Source organism: Corvus kubaryi, unplaced genomic scaffold (assembly GCF_017639235.1).
Source record: "Corvus kubaryi isolate FWS band 111438036 unplaced genomic scaffold, C.kubaryi_AGA036_p1.0 37354, whole genome shotgun sequence".
NCBI lineage: Eukaryota > Metazoa > Chordata > Aves > Passeriformes > Corvidae > Corvus > Corvus kubaryi.
In genome coordinates, this window is record NW_024581116.1 from 4,940,880 (window position 1) to 4,956,356 (window position 15,477).

The 15,477-nt window shown below is 43.5% G+C and overlaps 1 protein-coding gene across 1 annotated transcript; it reads left to right on the top strand.

The window, feature by feature from the left end:
• The first annotated feature begins 10,315 nt into the window (after positions 1 to 10,315).
• MRPL19 (mitochondrial ribosomal protein L19) lies at positions 10,316 to 15,305 on the top strand. Its single transcript, XM_042032856.1, has 6 exons — positions 10,316 to 10,424; positions 10,640 to 10,751; positions 12,457 to 12,575; positions 13,124 to 13,258; positions 14,040 to 14,221; positions 14,967 to 15,305. Exons 1-6 carry the CDS (start codon positions 10,367 to 10,369, stop codon positions 15,180 to 15,182), a joined length of 822 nt encoding a protein of 273 aa, XP_041888790.1. The 5' UTR covers positions 10,316 to 10,366; the 3' UTR covers positions 15,183 to 15,305.
• Positions 15,306 to 15,477: the final 172 nt, after the last annotated feature.

The window sequence follows — 15,477 nt, forward strand, 5'->3', positions numbered from 1 at the left end:
TTTATGACCCCAACATTACCCAGTTCATAAATGGTAATCAGGAATGGACCCAGTTAGGATGATTCCCAGTTTAATGCTGTATGTGCTGATCTTCCTTCCAGGGCTGAGTTTTGGTAATGCTTTTCTATTTTTTACTGACTCTGCATCATTAACCTCTTCCTTGCTGATTAAACCATCAACAGCTAAAAGTTGGTCAGTAGAAGAGCTGGACCAGGAATAGCTCTCAGCTAGAGAACTATTCTCAGCTAGATGTAGGACTGAAGTCCTGTTTGTTTACACAGTCACAAGCAGATTTATTAGTACAAATTTTCTTAGACTAGTCTTTTTTTCTAACCCTAGTAACATTACTCACTTCTGTTTTTTCCATAAGGTCTCAAAGCACTCTCCAAAAGGCTGCTGTTTCATTCTGCCACTTTATGGATGAAGAACAGCCATATGTTTGAGGTCACTAATTTTTCAATGTCAGCCAGGGGAAATTGACAGAGATAAGAAAATACTAAATACTTTTTAACTCCAGCCAGAGCTCTTTCCACTTGGCCAAGTTCCTTCTAAATGAATGTAAACTAATAACAAAGTATATGTGCATTTATACCTACAGAAATATATGTAAACTGGGTGGTCAGAGCTTCAATATAAAGTAGCAAAGCTTCCCAGCAGAGTACAGCTCTTTGTTCTCTTTTGTTTTCAAATCTTTCCCCTAAGAGTGTCTTATGGAAACAGATGGGGTTACTCATGGAAGTAAGCACTGTTTGCTTTCATCAATTTGAAGGCAGACTTCACATAATGCAGTTTTGCAATACAACACCAGGTATCTCACAAGTAAAATCCTCCTCTCTCTCCATATTCAATGCTAAACAACAGCTGTGCAGAATATTCAAACTGAAAAGCCTTTGAAGTTTTCACATTTTGTGTCACTCAATCACTTCAGTTTACAAAACGAACATAAAACCTGGAGGATTTTGCTCCTTACTGGGACAGGTTTGGGGTGGGGGTAGTGCTTCAACCAAATTCTGTGTAGAGCAAAAGCCCCAAGTGATGCACTTATCCCACTGAAACATTGGGAAACACTGAACAAAGCATTGCAAAATCCTCCAATACACAAAAATGCCAAAAATAAAATATTTGGAGACTACAAAGTGATTCACAACAAAGCTGAAAACTTTCTCCTCATGTTGCACCAAGTAATTGATGTTGAAACCTCTCTCAGTTGGCATTCTCTTTATTATAATGATTCCATGTTCCATGTTAGAGGATACTGTGCAGTCCGGTGATTTTTCTGGGATTGGCATATCCACTTGGGTTTAGTTGGTGCCTTGTGCACAGGATGTTCTTGGGTTAATCACTGCACTAGAATGACAGGAAATTTGGAGCCAGCTTGATCTTTGTACTACACTGCAAGTCACACAAGGGTTTAAACAGACAAGGATTTCAAGGATCAGAGTTCCTCAGCTTTGAATTGGGTCCTTCCTTTTCACTGTGTTTCATCTGTCCTGCCTGCTTGGATTTGCTCCCTGAGATTTGTTGCTATGTTGGCATGTAGCACCAGCTGGGACCCTGAAGTTCACTGAGACGTGCAGGACCTGCACTGTCTTCTGATATCTGTAACGTGAAATTATTCTCCACTTGATCTGGCACAAAAGTAATCTTCTAACAGTTTTTCTGGGTAGATTTTTCCATTAATTGCATGATGGTATGTACTGGCTTTACTATATTCCACCACTATCTTTCCATCAGTATATTCAGTAGCTCTCTGGAAGTGCTTCTTAGGTGACAGGCTGAATTTGACACCTGAAGATATCTATCTGACCTGGCTGGTCTTGGCTTTGAAGAGCAGAGACATCCCATCTGGTTCAATGTGAGCAACATATGTTTTTCCTATTATCTCACCTATGATAATCAAGGGAGAATTGTCTCAATCCTGCTGTTATGTAGGCATGAGTCACTTCAGGTTACAGACTCCTTTAATCTGGATCTCCACTATGTTCTTCCCTTTTGTTTTTCCTGTTTTACTACCAACTCACAGATAATTTACACTGTCCTTAATTTCCACAGCAGCCAATTCTTTTTCAGATTAACTTGTCTAGAAGTTCTCTGCCTGTCCTGTGGGAGTAACATACCATGATGCTATTTGAGAAAAAATGGGAATCATATAAACATTCATTGTTAAAATGCTTCCACAGGCATTTATCCCAAACCTCTGTACTCCACTTTGAGGGCATGCAAAGGCAGTAGCATGAAGGACAAAAAGAGTCCTTTAGCACTCTCCCAGGTTCTTCTGTCCCTCATGGGCACATATCCTCTACACACAATCACAGCCCATCCTTACGGAAACTACTGTTATAACTTACACTGGAAAAGCCATTTTTGTTGCCAGAGACCTTTCCCACAAAAAGGATTGTTTCCAAGCATTGTCATAAAGCCTTTTCATAAAATCCACCTTTATATTAATAGGCTGAACCACGTAAGGGTCTGGGCACAGGCACTGACACTCACGTTTTGGACTAGTCCTTGGTTCACTTTTGACCCAGGCCACCTGATATCCAGAACATTTCTGAGCATGGCTTGGGAGTTGGCAGAAACTTTGGCCATTCCCAATAGGCAGGAAGGAATCCTGCTTTGGAGTTTGATGGCATGAACACAACCAAGATGATGTGTTCTAAGAGACCCAACAGTGTTTTAGAAGTTGGTAAGAGCCTTGGTGAAGACACAGTGGCATGGGCTGAGAACTGAAAAAATAACCCCAGACCCAAGGCAGACTGTCTGTCAGTGCTACAGCATCTTCTCCATCCTGCTACCTTGGCAAACCTGATTAGAGCTGCCCAGGAATGACAGTGCATCCTGCAGGCTCCAGACTCCAGCACAGCTACAGCCCAGGTTGCTACGTTTGTGCTCCCACCTATTTACAGTGATCAGTAGGACAGACCTTTCCTTCAGGAGCATTCAGCATAGACTGTGCCTAAGTTTGATCTGGAGAAGTCAATGAAAAAACCTTATTGGCTTCCCTGGTTCCAACATAACTTGGACAGATCAGCTTTCACCTTGGACTTATCATTGCCTTGGAGCAAGGTATGTATGTAATTTGCTGTCTGTACAAAACCAAGGGAAATACCCTTGGTTTTGTACAGGCAGCAAATTACACAAAAAACCTCTGGCTCACAGATCACAAACTGGTAAAAAATCAACGGGAATCAGAGGAAATGCTTTTCTGCTGAATGGGGAAAATTAATCCTAAGCGTAATTTCACTGGCGTCAGTGCAAATTCAACAATGAAATACATCTACCATTTGCAAGAAGAACAGGTTTGTCTCCTTTCACATGTGCTTAAACATACATTTTCCTTTCCTCTTTTAAATCTTTTCCATTTGAGAGGGCTGTTTCAAGAGTAACCTCATGCTTTCACATGCATTTTAGTACTCAGCCCAATAATATCACCACGTATTTGTTTCACAGCAGTCCCAAGAGACTATCTAGTGACCAAGTCCAGGTGTGCTGGACAGTGCACACAGCACTGGACTCTGTCATCTAAAACAGCCAAGGAACTTACAATGGCATTGAAGTCCAAGCCACCCAAACCTTTGCACTCTGTAGCCACAACACTGTCATTAGGGAGCTCCAGTTAACTTGCTTCTAGGGCAAGAGATGCTTCCCACTGCAGAAAGCTCATACTGAAATTTGACTGCAGTCATTGTCTCTGGGCACCTGGTTCACACAGCACTGATCCCTGCTGTGGTAACGCTACTCACCAGACCAGCTACATAGGATGCAGAGGAAGGAAGGAAACTTAACAGGTTTTTTTACAACTTTTTTACAAGAGATTTGCAAAGGTCAGAGTTCACCAGGCTGGGCAGTGCCTGGACAGACAGCAGTGTTATGTGCAGAGCTGTGTGTGTGCAGGCATATCTTAGTGGTTGCGTGCATCCAGGGACTACACAAGACTAGTATAAAATGTCTTTTCTAACACAAACAACTTGCCTCAGAAACACCTCAGTGAGGTAAAAAGAGACTAGAGCCCACTTAGATTCCAACACCTTTTAAATTTTTGCTGGACTATCCCTTTGTGCCACGCCTTTGTGCTGGCTTTGACAAGCCAGCATCATCCTCCCAGCCTTTCCCTGCCCAACACTCTGGTGCTGTGCTCTGCTCTGTCCTGCACTTATCCTCTGGGTGCTGTTTCATGCACAGCCCTTCCCTGGTTGTCCTCAATCTCAGATGTCCAAGGAGAATCTCTTATATTTATTACTACACTGCTGGTAATTTCTTGCTGCACTTGCTAACTCCATCTTGGACGTGCAAAACTAATCAAATCCCCTTCTCCTTTCCCACAGTAGCAGGTAAAATCATTTTTTTTCAGTTCACCAAATCTATCCCAACACAGCACACCAGCTCATCTCCCCCTAATGCTCCCTCTGTAAAATGTACCTTCTGATATCTGACGAAAAGCAGTTTTGACCATTAAAAGAAGTCTGATTTAAGGCAGTTTGGTTTCCACCCAAAGAAGATGGCCACAAATGATGCTGTGAATAACTTGGAGAGCTGAGGCTTTCTTCAGCTGGTTGAGGAAGCCAGTGCCCAGAGCTGCTGCTGTTTCTGGGGTAGAAGAGGCAGAGACACAAAGCTGTTAAAGCCCAGTTCTCAGGTGAAAGCCCTGCTGTGAGTCCAGAGGGAAGCAAAGTGAGACATAAAACAAAGCAGCAGTTTCTCTCTCCCACCTATCTTCACACAATAGTACTGCACACAGCTGAACCAGTGCAGTGGAAAATAATGTTACAATTTCTAAAGGGGTTTTGCAAAACAAAGGATATTGGATCACATTTTCTCTTCAGGTTAGTCACTAGTCACACAATAATGAAGAGCAGAAGTTGATTGGCTTTGTTAAAAATAATGAGAAGCCACGGCTTTGAGTAATTTGATCATAAATTTTTTACTTGCTTTTCCTCCTGCATATGGAGATTGAGATAGTAGATATAATTTACTATGACAAACGCCAGCATTAACACATTAATTAAGAAAAACAAATGGTCCCTCTTTGAAATCTCCTGCCCACCTAGAGAGAGTAATGGGGTTATAAATGGAGAAAGAACAAATATTGACTCTATGAAATGTAAAGGTACCTGGGAGTTCACCCATCAGTCTTTAGATTACACTTGCCTTTCAAGATGAATGGGATTTCTTTTATAATCCATTTCAATTGGTGTTTTTTTTAGCATCTCAGGAAAAAGGAGGGGGACATCAGTGGTCTCTTTAGGTTCTCGAGGTGTTCCAGACTGTTTCTGAAGGACAGTACCTCCAATTTCTGGAATGGGGTAGATGCTCCCAATCCAAGACACGTCTTTCAGTTTGAGATAAGTACTGAAGGAGCTGCCTGGACTAATCAATGAGTGGTGCTTCTGGTGCAGCTTTCTGTAGGATGCATCCAGAACTCAGCCTCCATCACCCAGACTATAGAAGCTCAGAGGCACAGACAAACCTTGGCATCTGGACACACACAGGACTCAAGAAGACCCAAGAATTTACTTCCTAAGGGAAAGACCTCTGGCATCACATACTGAACTTAATCTTACCTTGTCACACACTCTTCATAACTCTCTAAACTTGTAACATCTCACTCTAAAGCAATGATATACTTGTCCTCAACACAGATTATTGGGTTATTGGATTCATTTCAACATTGGCTTCCATATTAAATACAGTTCCTCTTTAAAATGTATTACTAAATCAGAAAATTATGAGACTCAACTGTTTCATAAATGCTGAGATCAGCCAGTCTTGCTGTCCCTTCTATAACCTGTAAGGGTGCCACAAGTCCCAGAGGGAGCTCAGTTCTGAGTGGGGACATAATCAAGAGGAGCAGGGACATAATCAAGAGCAAAAGAGCCAAGAAAAACTACAAAGACAGTAACAGCTCAAATTCTCAATTATCTGAAAACATCACAGATTCCAAGAGGAATTTAAAGACACTTCTGACTCTGAACACAGAGCAAGTATCTACTGAGGGGCTGGCAAAGCTGCCAACAGACCGGTTCACATTTCATACATCCCCTGCACCCAGATAGAAATCATTGGCACACAGTTTTTTTCTTCTCCCATACAGGTTATACAATAACAATTTACCCTCCAGGGCTGGAATTCAACAAAGGGAAAAGGAAATGGAAGAACATAGGTTCCATGATGTGCCATGGCATAGGTCCTGTGGAAGCCTCAGGCTCAGAGGAGCAGATGTGTGCACTTTCCCAGCACTGTACACAGAGGGGAAAACATTCATTGGCCTGGCAGGGTTAACTGTGTGTGGCTCCAGCAGGATGCATGCTCCGAAACAACCGAGGAGGCCCAAGGCTGTTTTGACAGAAGGAGCAGAAGATTTTCCAGTCCATCGCTTTCCTGAGCTCAGTGCTGGGGCGCTGTGTCTGAGGAACAGCTCTCCCTCTCCTCTTTGCTTGCTCTACAGTAAGGTAAAAAATGTAATTGTGGATGCTTGATGGCCACCTTAATGAGCAGCCACTCTATCCAGAGGGTCTGGCATCTGAGGTAATTTTAAGCAACATTTTGGGATTTCTCTGATTATTTTCAGCTAGGTTAACTCACCTTCAGTTAACCAACAACTCACGTCTCATTAAAGGGAAGCTTCCAGAAAGACTAGAACTGCCATCAGATTGTTTAAGGTTCTAATAAAATCCAGTATACTCAAACCTTTCCAGAGTAGTTTATAGAGCTGCTTTGGTACTTGGGATAAACAGGACACAGAGGGATCCAGGCTTAGCTTTGTGACAGGTTTGCAAGAGAGCCTGAAGGATTCAGATACCTCTGGACAGTCTGAAAGGAGCTCTGTCTGCTCCACCAGCCACCAATAAGGCTACACCAGCTATGAAGGGCTTGACAGGTGTTCTGAAAAGGGCACAATTTAGCTAGAAGATGAGGTGGAGAGGCCCTCCATGAGCCAGTCCCACTTCTTCTGTAACCTGGGGACTTCCAGCTGCCTCTTCTCAACCCTGAATGGACAACAAACCACATCTCCAGAGCAGCTCAGCCCCTTGTAGACATCTCTTTCTGCCTAGAGACAGAGTAGTAATAACAGCAGGTGTTACCATTTTTGCTGTGTTTCCTATAAAAAGACATCCTAGTTCCCTTGGGCAACATGAAAATTCACTCCCTTCTTCACACCCTCTGACAGGCCACAGGCAGCTGTGTTGGGGCTGCTGCAACGTGGCTTCAGGTGTTCAGAAGAAATCTCTGGGATTTCAGACTGCAATGCAGACTGTTTTGGAAGGTGATACTGGCAGCCCTGATCCTGGTGGTGCTGGAACTGAAGCACTGCATTCCTGGAGACATAAGCAGGTTAAATCCAGACATGTAAGCAGGTTAGCTCAGGTTGGTACAATCTGTTGGGCATCTCAACACCAGAAATGTGCACTTCTTCCTTACCTTCCAAATGCAGCATATGGTCTGAGAAGGTCTGTTCTTCAGGCTTTGCTACAACAAAGTCGAGTAAAAGCACAGAAATCAAAAATGAATGGCTCAGAGTGACAAAGAAAGGGTGGAGCAAAACACAAGGTCTCCTTCATCCTTAAACATCAGCCTTTTTTCCTCTAATGAGCAGGACCATCATTCAGTGAAATCTTTAACAAGGAAGTACAAAGAGGGATCAGTTGTACTGCTGACCTGGGAGAGAATCTGTTGACTTTATTGATACGACTGCAAGGACACATCAAGGGAGGAAGACACTGAAAAGCTGATGTCAAAAGAGATTTGGGTTTCAAATAGGCTGGAGGTGACAGTATGTCCAGCTGGATAACTGAGGGTGTTTGGGGTGACTGTGAGCACTGCTGAACTGCCGTGTTCAGTTTTGAAACAAATACCTCAAGAAGGTTATTGAAATATGGGAGGAGACTTCAAAGACACTAACATGAAGGATTACATTTAATGGAAGATCATGGCCACATCCTACTTACATAGATGAGAGGGGATCAGGCTAAGCACTATTTTCTACCCATCCTGCTTTTCTTCCCAAAGAAACTCAGATGTGAGTAGTAAGGAACCATAAGTGAACTTGCCCAGGATTGGACAGGAGGGACTAGAAATATGTTCAACTCAATCAGAATTAATTCAGAGAAGTACCAAAGTCTGTTTAATCACAGAATAAGCTGAGTTGGAAGGGGCCCTCAAGGATCATCAAGTCTACCATATGCCTGAGAGCATCGTCCAAACGCTTGAATTCTAAACTCTTTAATTCTGTCAAGCTTGGTGCTGTGACCACTTCTGTGCTCAACCATGCTCTGGGTGAAGAACCTTTTTCTAATATCCAACCTAAACCTCCCCTGACACAACTTCAGGCCATTCCCTTGGGTCCTGTCACCGGTCACCACAGAGCAGAGATCATTCTCTGCCCCTCCTCTTCCCCTCACCAGGAATTTGTAACTGCAATGAGGTCTCCCCTCAGTCTCCTCCAGGCTGAACAGACCAAGCATCCTCAGCCACTCCTCATACGGTTGCCCCTTAAGGCCCTTCACTATCTTTGTTGCCCTTCTTTGTTATACCACCTGAGAACAGTGATGCCTTTCATTTACAAACCTCACCCTACTCCAGTGATTATAAAGTGATCCAGACTTTCATGTTATATAGGCAAGAAAAGCAGGGAGGCAGCTCTTTTCCTACTCTGATGTGACAGAATGAAGAAACTCAAGGTGAGTGTCTTGTACCTTTATTTCAAACGCAAGAAAACTGTTCCTGAAAAAAAGAGACCAAACAATACACGATCCTGTGTCTTGATGCTAGGGTGCCTCAACAACCCACGCACGAATTAGACACAGGGGCAAGGTTATCACACCTCAAGAGAAGTGAGGTTCACTTGGGAAGCCCCTAGCTCAGGGCAATTCCAGCCTGCCAAGATGGTTTTGTTAGCCTGAAATCCTCAGTGGTCTGTCAAGGAGTTAGAAACAGCTCCCTGACACTGAAATATCCAATTCTCTTCTTTAAAGACAGTTGTGAGCTACAAATCTGCAGTTTTCTAAGTCATAGCCCACACATCTCCTTACAGCTGTTTTGTTATCTCCTCGATCACCATTAAGTTATTGGAATTACCCCTACGTGATAATTCCTCACCCCTCGAGATACATTTTTTAACCTTTTTAATAGTGCTTACGTAAGGGATAAGAACAGTAAAAAAAGAATAAACTTGAGAAGGAGTGGCGTACTCGGTGCTGGTGGAGATTCTTTTGTATTTTAAGGGTCAGAGTGCCCTCTTCTGTTCCATCCATGTCCTGATTATTAACTCACTGTTAAATCAGCAGATTGTAAAGAAAAACTGTGCCTTGTCTTCTGCACACCTTATTGTCTTCTAAAGCACAGTTAAGAAACCAAGAACCAGACCACAAAGTCGGAAATTACTCTTGTTAACACGGGGGTTTGGGCAGTAAGCTGCAACCAATAAAAGGGGTTGGGGGAACATCGGAGGCAACATGATGGAACTAATTAGTTCATGAGGTCTGGGATATTTTGAAGTGAATCTCTGCAAAGTTTAAACAGTGGGGTGCTATTTATAGACCTGCGTTTAAAACTCGCCTTTCTCCTGCCTCTCTGGCAGCTAATTGAATCCAGACTGATGGCCACAAAAACCTGACTGACACAAACATATTGAATGTACCTCAATAGTACTTTTGCATATAATAATTTCTAAACTAATCTTGGTGAAAAGCACTGGGACTGCAGGATATCTGAATTACGGACAGAGATAACAATGGCCTCGAAAAAAAATTTTAGTTGAGTGTTTTTATCGTGAAGACACACAGAAGTGTGTTTCTGGAAAACGTATCACCATTTTCATGCAGCAAAGCCAGAGTTTATTAACTGTGGTGGATCCCTGTGGTGTCCAAGGAGCTGCTACGAGTGTGCCTGGCCCGTGCTCCCACCGCCGCCGATGGTCCCAGGGGATGCACTGGGAGCTCCAGCTCCGCATCCCAGGGACAGCACCTGCCCCTCTCCCCTGCTTTAGGGCCGCGGTCCTTCTGCCACACCCGAAATCTCCCTGAGGGATGGAGGTGAAAGGGGCCGCTTTGTTTCCTTTCATCCCTAAATCACAGAACGGTTTGGGTTGGGAGCGGAGGCTCTTTAAGGTCCCTTCCAGCCCCAGCCGTGGGACACCTCCCACTAGACCAGCCTCATTCAACCTGGCCTTGAACACTGGGAAGTCCACAACTCCTCCGGGCAGCCTGTCCTAGTGCCTCACCACCCTCAAAACGAGGAATTTCTTCCCAATATCCAACCTAATTCTCTTCCAGTTTAGCACCGCCCCGTGAGGCGGCACCGCCGCCGCGCTCCGTCCCGACGCGCTTTGTCCCGACGCGCTCGCCGTAGCGGCAGCGCCGCGGCCGCCATGGCGGCTGCCTGTGGGAGGCTGGCGCCGAGGGGCGCCGCCATCGCCCTGCCCGGCCGTGAGCATCGCCTGGGCCCTCGCCCTCACCCCCTCCCCGGGCACCCCCGAGCCTCCCCCCTGCCCGGCGCCCTCCCCCTGCCCTCCCTGGCCCACAGAGTGGAGGGGAGGAGGGCTGGCCTGGCGGCGGGCGGGTTGTGGTGCCGTGTCCTGCTTTGGTGTGGGCGGTTCAGCTTGAAATCACGGGTGCTTTAAACGTTGTTTTGAATTTTACAGGGTGTTTTTCTTTATCGGGGTACCGAGTGAGCAGCGATGGAAAGCCACCGAAATTCCAGCCGCCTCCGAAGCCCGTCATTATTGACAGGAAGACGCAGAAGGAGGAGAGGAGGTGAGGGTGTCCCAGTGCTCACCTGAGCTTGTAGAGCCTGGGCTTGTGTCCAGCGCTGCGCTCAGGCTGGCCACTGTGTGAGCACTTACTGAAAGAGTCAAGGCATTATTACACAAAAAGAAAAACTCAACACGGTTTGTAAAATTCTAGCAAGGATCATTTGTGTTGAAATATGTTCAAAACACCTTAAAATACTGTTCCTGGTGTTCCTGAAAGCAGTGAAATGTGAAAAAAAATGTAGAGCAGAAAATACTTCTGCAAATCTGGGGTTAATGTGGGAGACTCAGTCTGTTAAGGGCATCTCTTTAGTTAAAGGTATCGCTTTAGTGTGCCAGGGGTGACAGGGACACGGGTCCTGTGTCTGCCTTTGCCTTGGACCTCGAGACCAGCTGTGAGCGTGTACGTCCCTGGTTGTGACATGGACCTGCTGTCTCTGGTAGCCTTCATGAGACATCTCATTCTGGGTATTTTTGATGTCACCTCAATCCATTGCATAGAATCACAGAATGGTTTGGGTTGGAAGGGACCTAAAGATCATCTGGTTCCAAGCCCTCTGCCATGGGCAGGGCCACATCCCACTAGACCGGGTTGCTCCAAGTCCCATCCAGCCTGTTCATCAACACTTCCAGGGCTGGAGCATCCACAACCTGCCTGGGTTTTAAACCCAATTTGCACTGCTTTAAATGACCCAGTGGTTCAAACTGCAGTGCTGTGTCTGGAAGGAGAGTGGTGGTACTGTATTGTTCATTTGCCCCCTCCAAAAAACCTCACTTTGAACATCATGAGTAGGTTTGGTGTTGTTTATTGCCTGCGTGGTGCCTGTGGGCAGCAGCACCAACCAGAACTTCTGTGGTGCCCCCACAGCCCCCATAAGGTTTGTAAGGCAGTTTTGCATTTGTTCTCCACTGTGTTGGGCACTTCTCTCCTGGTCAGATCCAGGACTTTTAAGATGCATCTGTACAAGTGAATTAAATGAGTCCAGCTTCATCCATCAGCTCTGAGGCCAAAGTGGTCTCTCCATCCAAACCAGAGTGAGCATATTCAATTATCTGTTGGAAATGGTTCTCCGCTCAAGCCAGTCCATGTCAGGAAGTGTGCCTTCAACTCAGCAGTCAGATAAGTGAGGCCCAGGCCATGGGGAAATTCCTTGGCATGGTTTAATTTTTTTTAGCAGAAAATAGTTTTACCAGTCCCTTTAAGCTTTTGTAAGACAAAAGGAGATTTATGTGGTGTCTCCTGTAGAATCAGTTTGTGAAAACTGTAATAGATTCTTCCATATCTGTTATTATAAAGTCAACAAATAGTGTTCTGTCATGTGGATTACAACTAAACCATGAGATAGCCTGTTCCTAAGCTGTGACAGCACTAACTGAACTGTCCTCCTTCAGTCAGCTCCTCTGAGACCAACATGTATTACTGGTTTGGGAAAAAATCTGTTTAAAAGAACAGCAACAAAACAAACAAACAAAAAAGTCCACAAAAAGACCCCCAAACCAACATCAAAACCCCACAAAAATTCTTTTTGGATTAAAAAAAAAAATAAAACAAAATTGGTGACTTCATGGACTGCAGTTAATATCTCTGAAAAGGCAACTGGTGGTGGTTAACCAGCTGGTAATTTTTAGGCCAAATACTTGGAATTCTCTAGTATTTTTTATGCCAATGCTTTTGTTTCGTACTTTTGAAAGTGTGGCTTTTCTTACAGGTTCCTGAGCCCTGAATTTATACCTCCCAGAGGGAGAACAGATCCTCTTAAATACTATATAGAAAGAAAGGATATGATACAGAGAAGAAAAGTCTTCAACATCCCAGAATTCTATGTTGGTCAGTTAACAGCACTAAAACTGTCATAATTCTGTCAGTATTTTACATTGTGTGGGGTGGTAGATAGTGTGGTCATATGTAGAATAGCATAAAACATAAAGTCTCAGGTGTGTTAGATCAAGTAGAATGTGTTTTTATAGATAGTATGTCGTATTTTAATCTCATATATACATCCAGATTCATTAAAAGAATAATCCTAATGTGTTCCTTTATGTGGGTTTTTTCAATCCTGGCACTTGAGCATATGGTTTACCAATAAAGCTAAAGAAAAAAAGCCCAAAAAACATTTGATTAATTATATTCAATTTGGATAGGGAAGAGCAAAAAAAATAAAGGTGAAGAAGGTTTGTAGTTCACCTGCAGAATCCCTTCAACCTGTATCAATTCAGGTCATGTTAGCAGTTTTTTGTGTTTGTAGTAGTTCTGATGGGAAACAAAAATATTTTCAAAATGCACCTGAATAGATGCACTTTGTCTGACTCTTCCCCACATTTTGGTACATACTAACTGGGACAGGCTGTTTATTTTAATCCATTTTTTTTTGGCAGGCAGTGTACTAGCTGTGACAACTGCGGATCCCTATGCCAGTGACAAGTCCAAGCGGTTTGTTGGGATCTGCATTCACAGAGGAGGGAAGGGACTCGGCGCTACCTTTGTCCTTCGAAATGTCATAGAAGACCAAGGTGGGGTTTCAGCTGTGGTAATTATGCTACAGGTGTTCAGCAAAAAATGTGTTAAGTTGCAAAGTTTAGTCTGTGGGGTGGAAAACAGGAGACTGAAGTGAAATTGTGAGTCTGCCTGTTAAAGAGTACTCTGCAAGTTTAAAACTGTGTACACAGAAAGGTTGATGTGCTCTGTACTTGATGGCATAGAACTGCACAGTAATTTTTTTGTCTATGTACTTGGTGATTTTTACACATTCTGTGATGGTTGTGCTTATGTCTGAGCCTGGACTGTCTGCTGCCATGTAAATACCAACCCATTTTGAGCACAGTGTATTTGCATGAACTGGGAACGTAGGCGTGAACTGTTTAACAAGCAACAGATTAGAAGAGTTTTATCATAGGATCACATGCTGGATTATGACAAAATTGGGGGCAATGCAAATAGTGTAATTCTGAGGGCAAATCTGAAAGGGGTGGGTGTCCTTTCATACACACTGCATGTACACTGAAATGGGTAATAACAGCCATTGTAACCAAAAGGGAGTGAGGTTTAAAACCCAACCTCATCTTCCTTAAACTCAAGCCATTCAAGTCTCTTAAACCATTCTGTGTCAAAGATTTGACTTACAAAGAAATGTGCAGACACAGTGCACAAGTACCATCACAAGTGCACACAGCACTGTAGGTGCTCTAAGAACTAAAAAGCAGATTGCAATGATAGAGGAACTGAAGCAGTACTGCTTGGGTGTTGGTATTTCTCATGAATTTGGTTCCTTAAACCAGGCTTTCTGTCTCTAAGGGGTTGAAATCTGCTATGAACTGTACAGTCCTCGAATCCAGGCGATCGAGGTTCTGAAGCTGGAGAAGAGGCTGGATGAGAACCTGATGTACCTGCGAGATGCCCTCCCCGAGTACAGCACTTTCGATGTCAATATGAAACCTGTGCCTCTTATGGACCACGAGGAAATTCCTGTGAACAAGGTACGAGCCACGTGGTTCAGAGGGAAAGCACAGGATTATTTACTTAACTTCCATTTATGACTGTTATCCTGGCAGGCTGTAGCAGCTTTTGCTGCATCAGTTACCAGGGTGACAAAAGTAGGTAAAATCAGGCAAGTCTTTGTGCCATTTCTGTAGTGAAAGAATGGTGAGGATGTAAACACCTACCATCCTCAGGAGTTAATTTTGAAAACATGCGAAGAGTACCAGCCTCCACATTCCTCTGTAGAACTGTGCAGAGGGGAAAGCTTTTCTTACAGAAACATTATTGTTAATGTGGTTACTGATTCAGGAGTGGCTGGTGTCAAGAAACAAGGTAAGAAAGATCTAAGACTCAGCTAAAATCTGCATGTCAGGAAAAATCCAGAGACCAGCACACCCTGCCAGAGTGTTGTGTAGAAACTCAGTATGATAATTCCTCCCTTTCCCGCCGTCATGCTACTTTTATTTTTCCTTAATAAAGAGCAAAACTGCAAAAGGTGAGTTACCTTCAATGTATGTTTCATTTAAGGACTCTGTGATAAATCAAGACCGTGTTAACTAAAAAGTTTCTTTATAACAGTCATATAAAGTAGTAGTTCCTTAACACACTGACAGATTGCTCGCTTTTCTTACTTCCCTTCTGTTAGAGCAGCACTTGCCTCACCTTTTGCTAAGCTCACAATCAAAAATCTAATTACTTAATACCTTTTGGAGTTTTTTAAAATTTTTTAATCTTTCGCTTTAGTTGCAGGTACGAATGAAACCTAAACCATGGTCAAAACGGTGGGAAAGACCCAAATATAATATAAAAGGAATAAAGTTTGAGCTACCAGAACATAAAATGAAAGCAGCACAGAAGTGGAGCCAGCCATGGCTGGAATTTGACATGCTGAGAGAATACGATACTTCAAAAATAGAGGAAAAAATTTGGAAAGAACTGAGTGAAGAACTTGAAAAATAATAATGTTTTTTGCAGTCTAAAATTAGTGAGAAAATGAATATTTTTAGTTTACTGTATGGATGATCAATTGTCAAGTTTTGTATATACGTGGGCAAAGCAAACAATAAAGTTAACCTTTCCAGATTTCAGCATGAACAGATTTCTGTGGCTCAAGTGGCCACTGCCCTCCCACTGCTTACAACTCATTACAAGGAATCTTTCTTCCAGAAACAAACATGTACAGAGCTAAATTGTGATAGAACATCAATTACATTTTTGTCATAGCACAAGGCTGGTGCTAGAGACAAGCTGGGAT

Coding starts and splice junctions, on each gene's coding strand:
- MRPL19 (XM_042032856.1), top strand. CDS start 10,367: ATGGCGGCTGCCTGTGGGAGGCTGGCGCCGAGGGGCGCCGCCATCGCC. Junction 10,425..10,639: donor CGCCATCGCCCTGCCCGGCC/GTGAGCATCGCC, acceptor TGAATTTTACAG/GGTGTTTTTCTTTATCGGGG. Junction 10,752..12,456: donor ACGCAGAAGGAGGAGAGGAG/GTGAGGGTGTCC, acceptor CTTTTCTTACAG/GTTCCTGAGCCCTGAATTTA.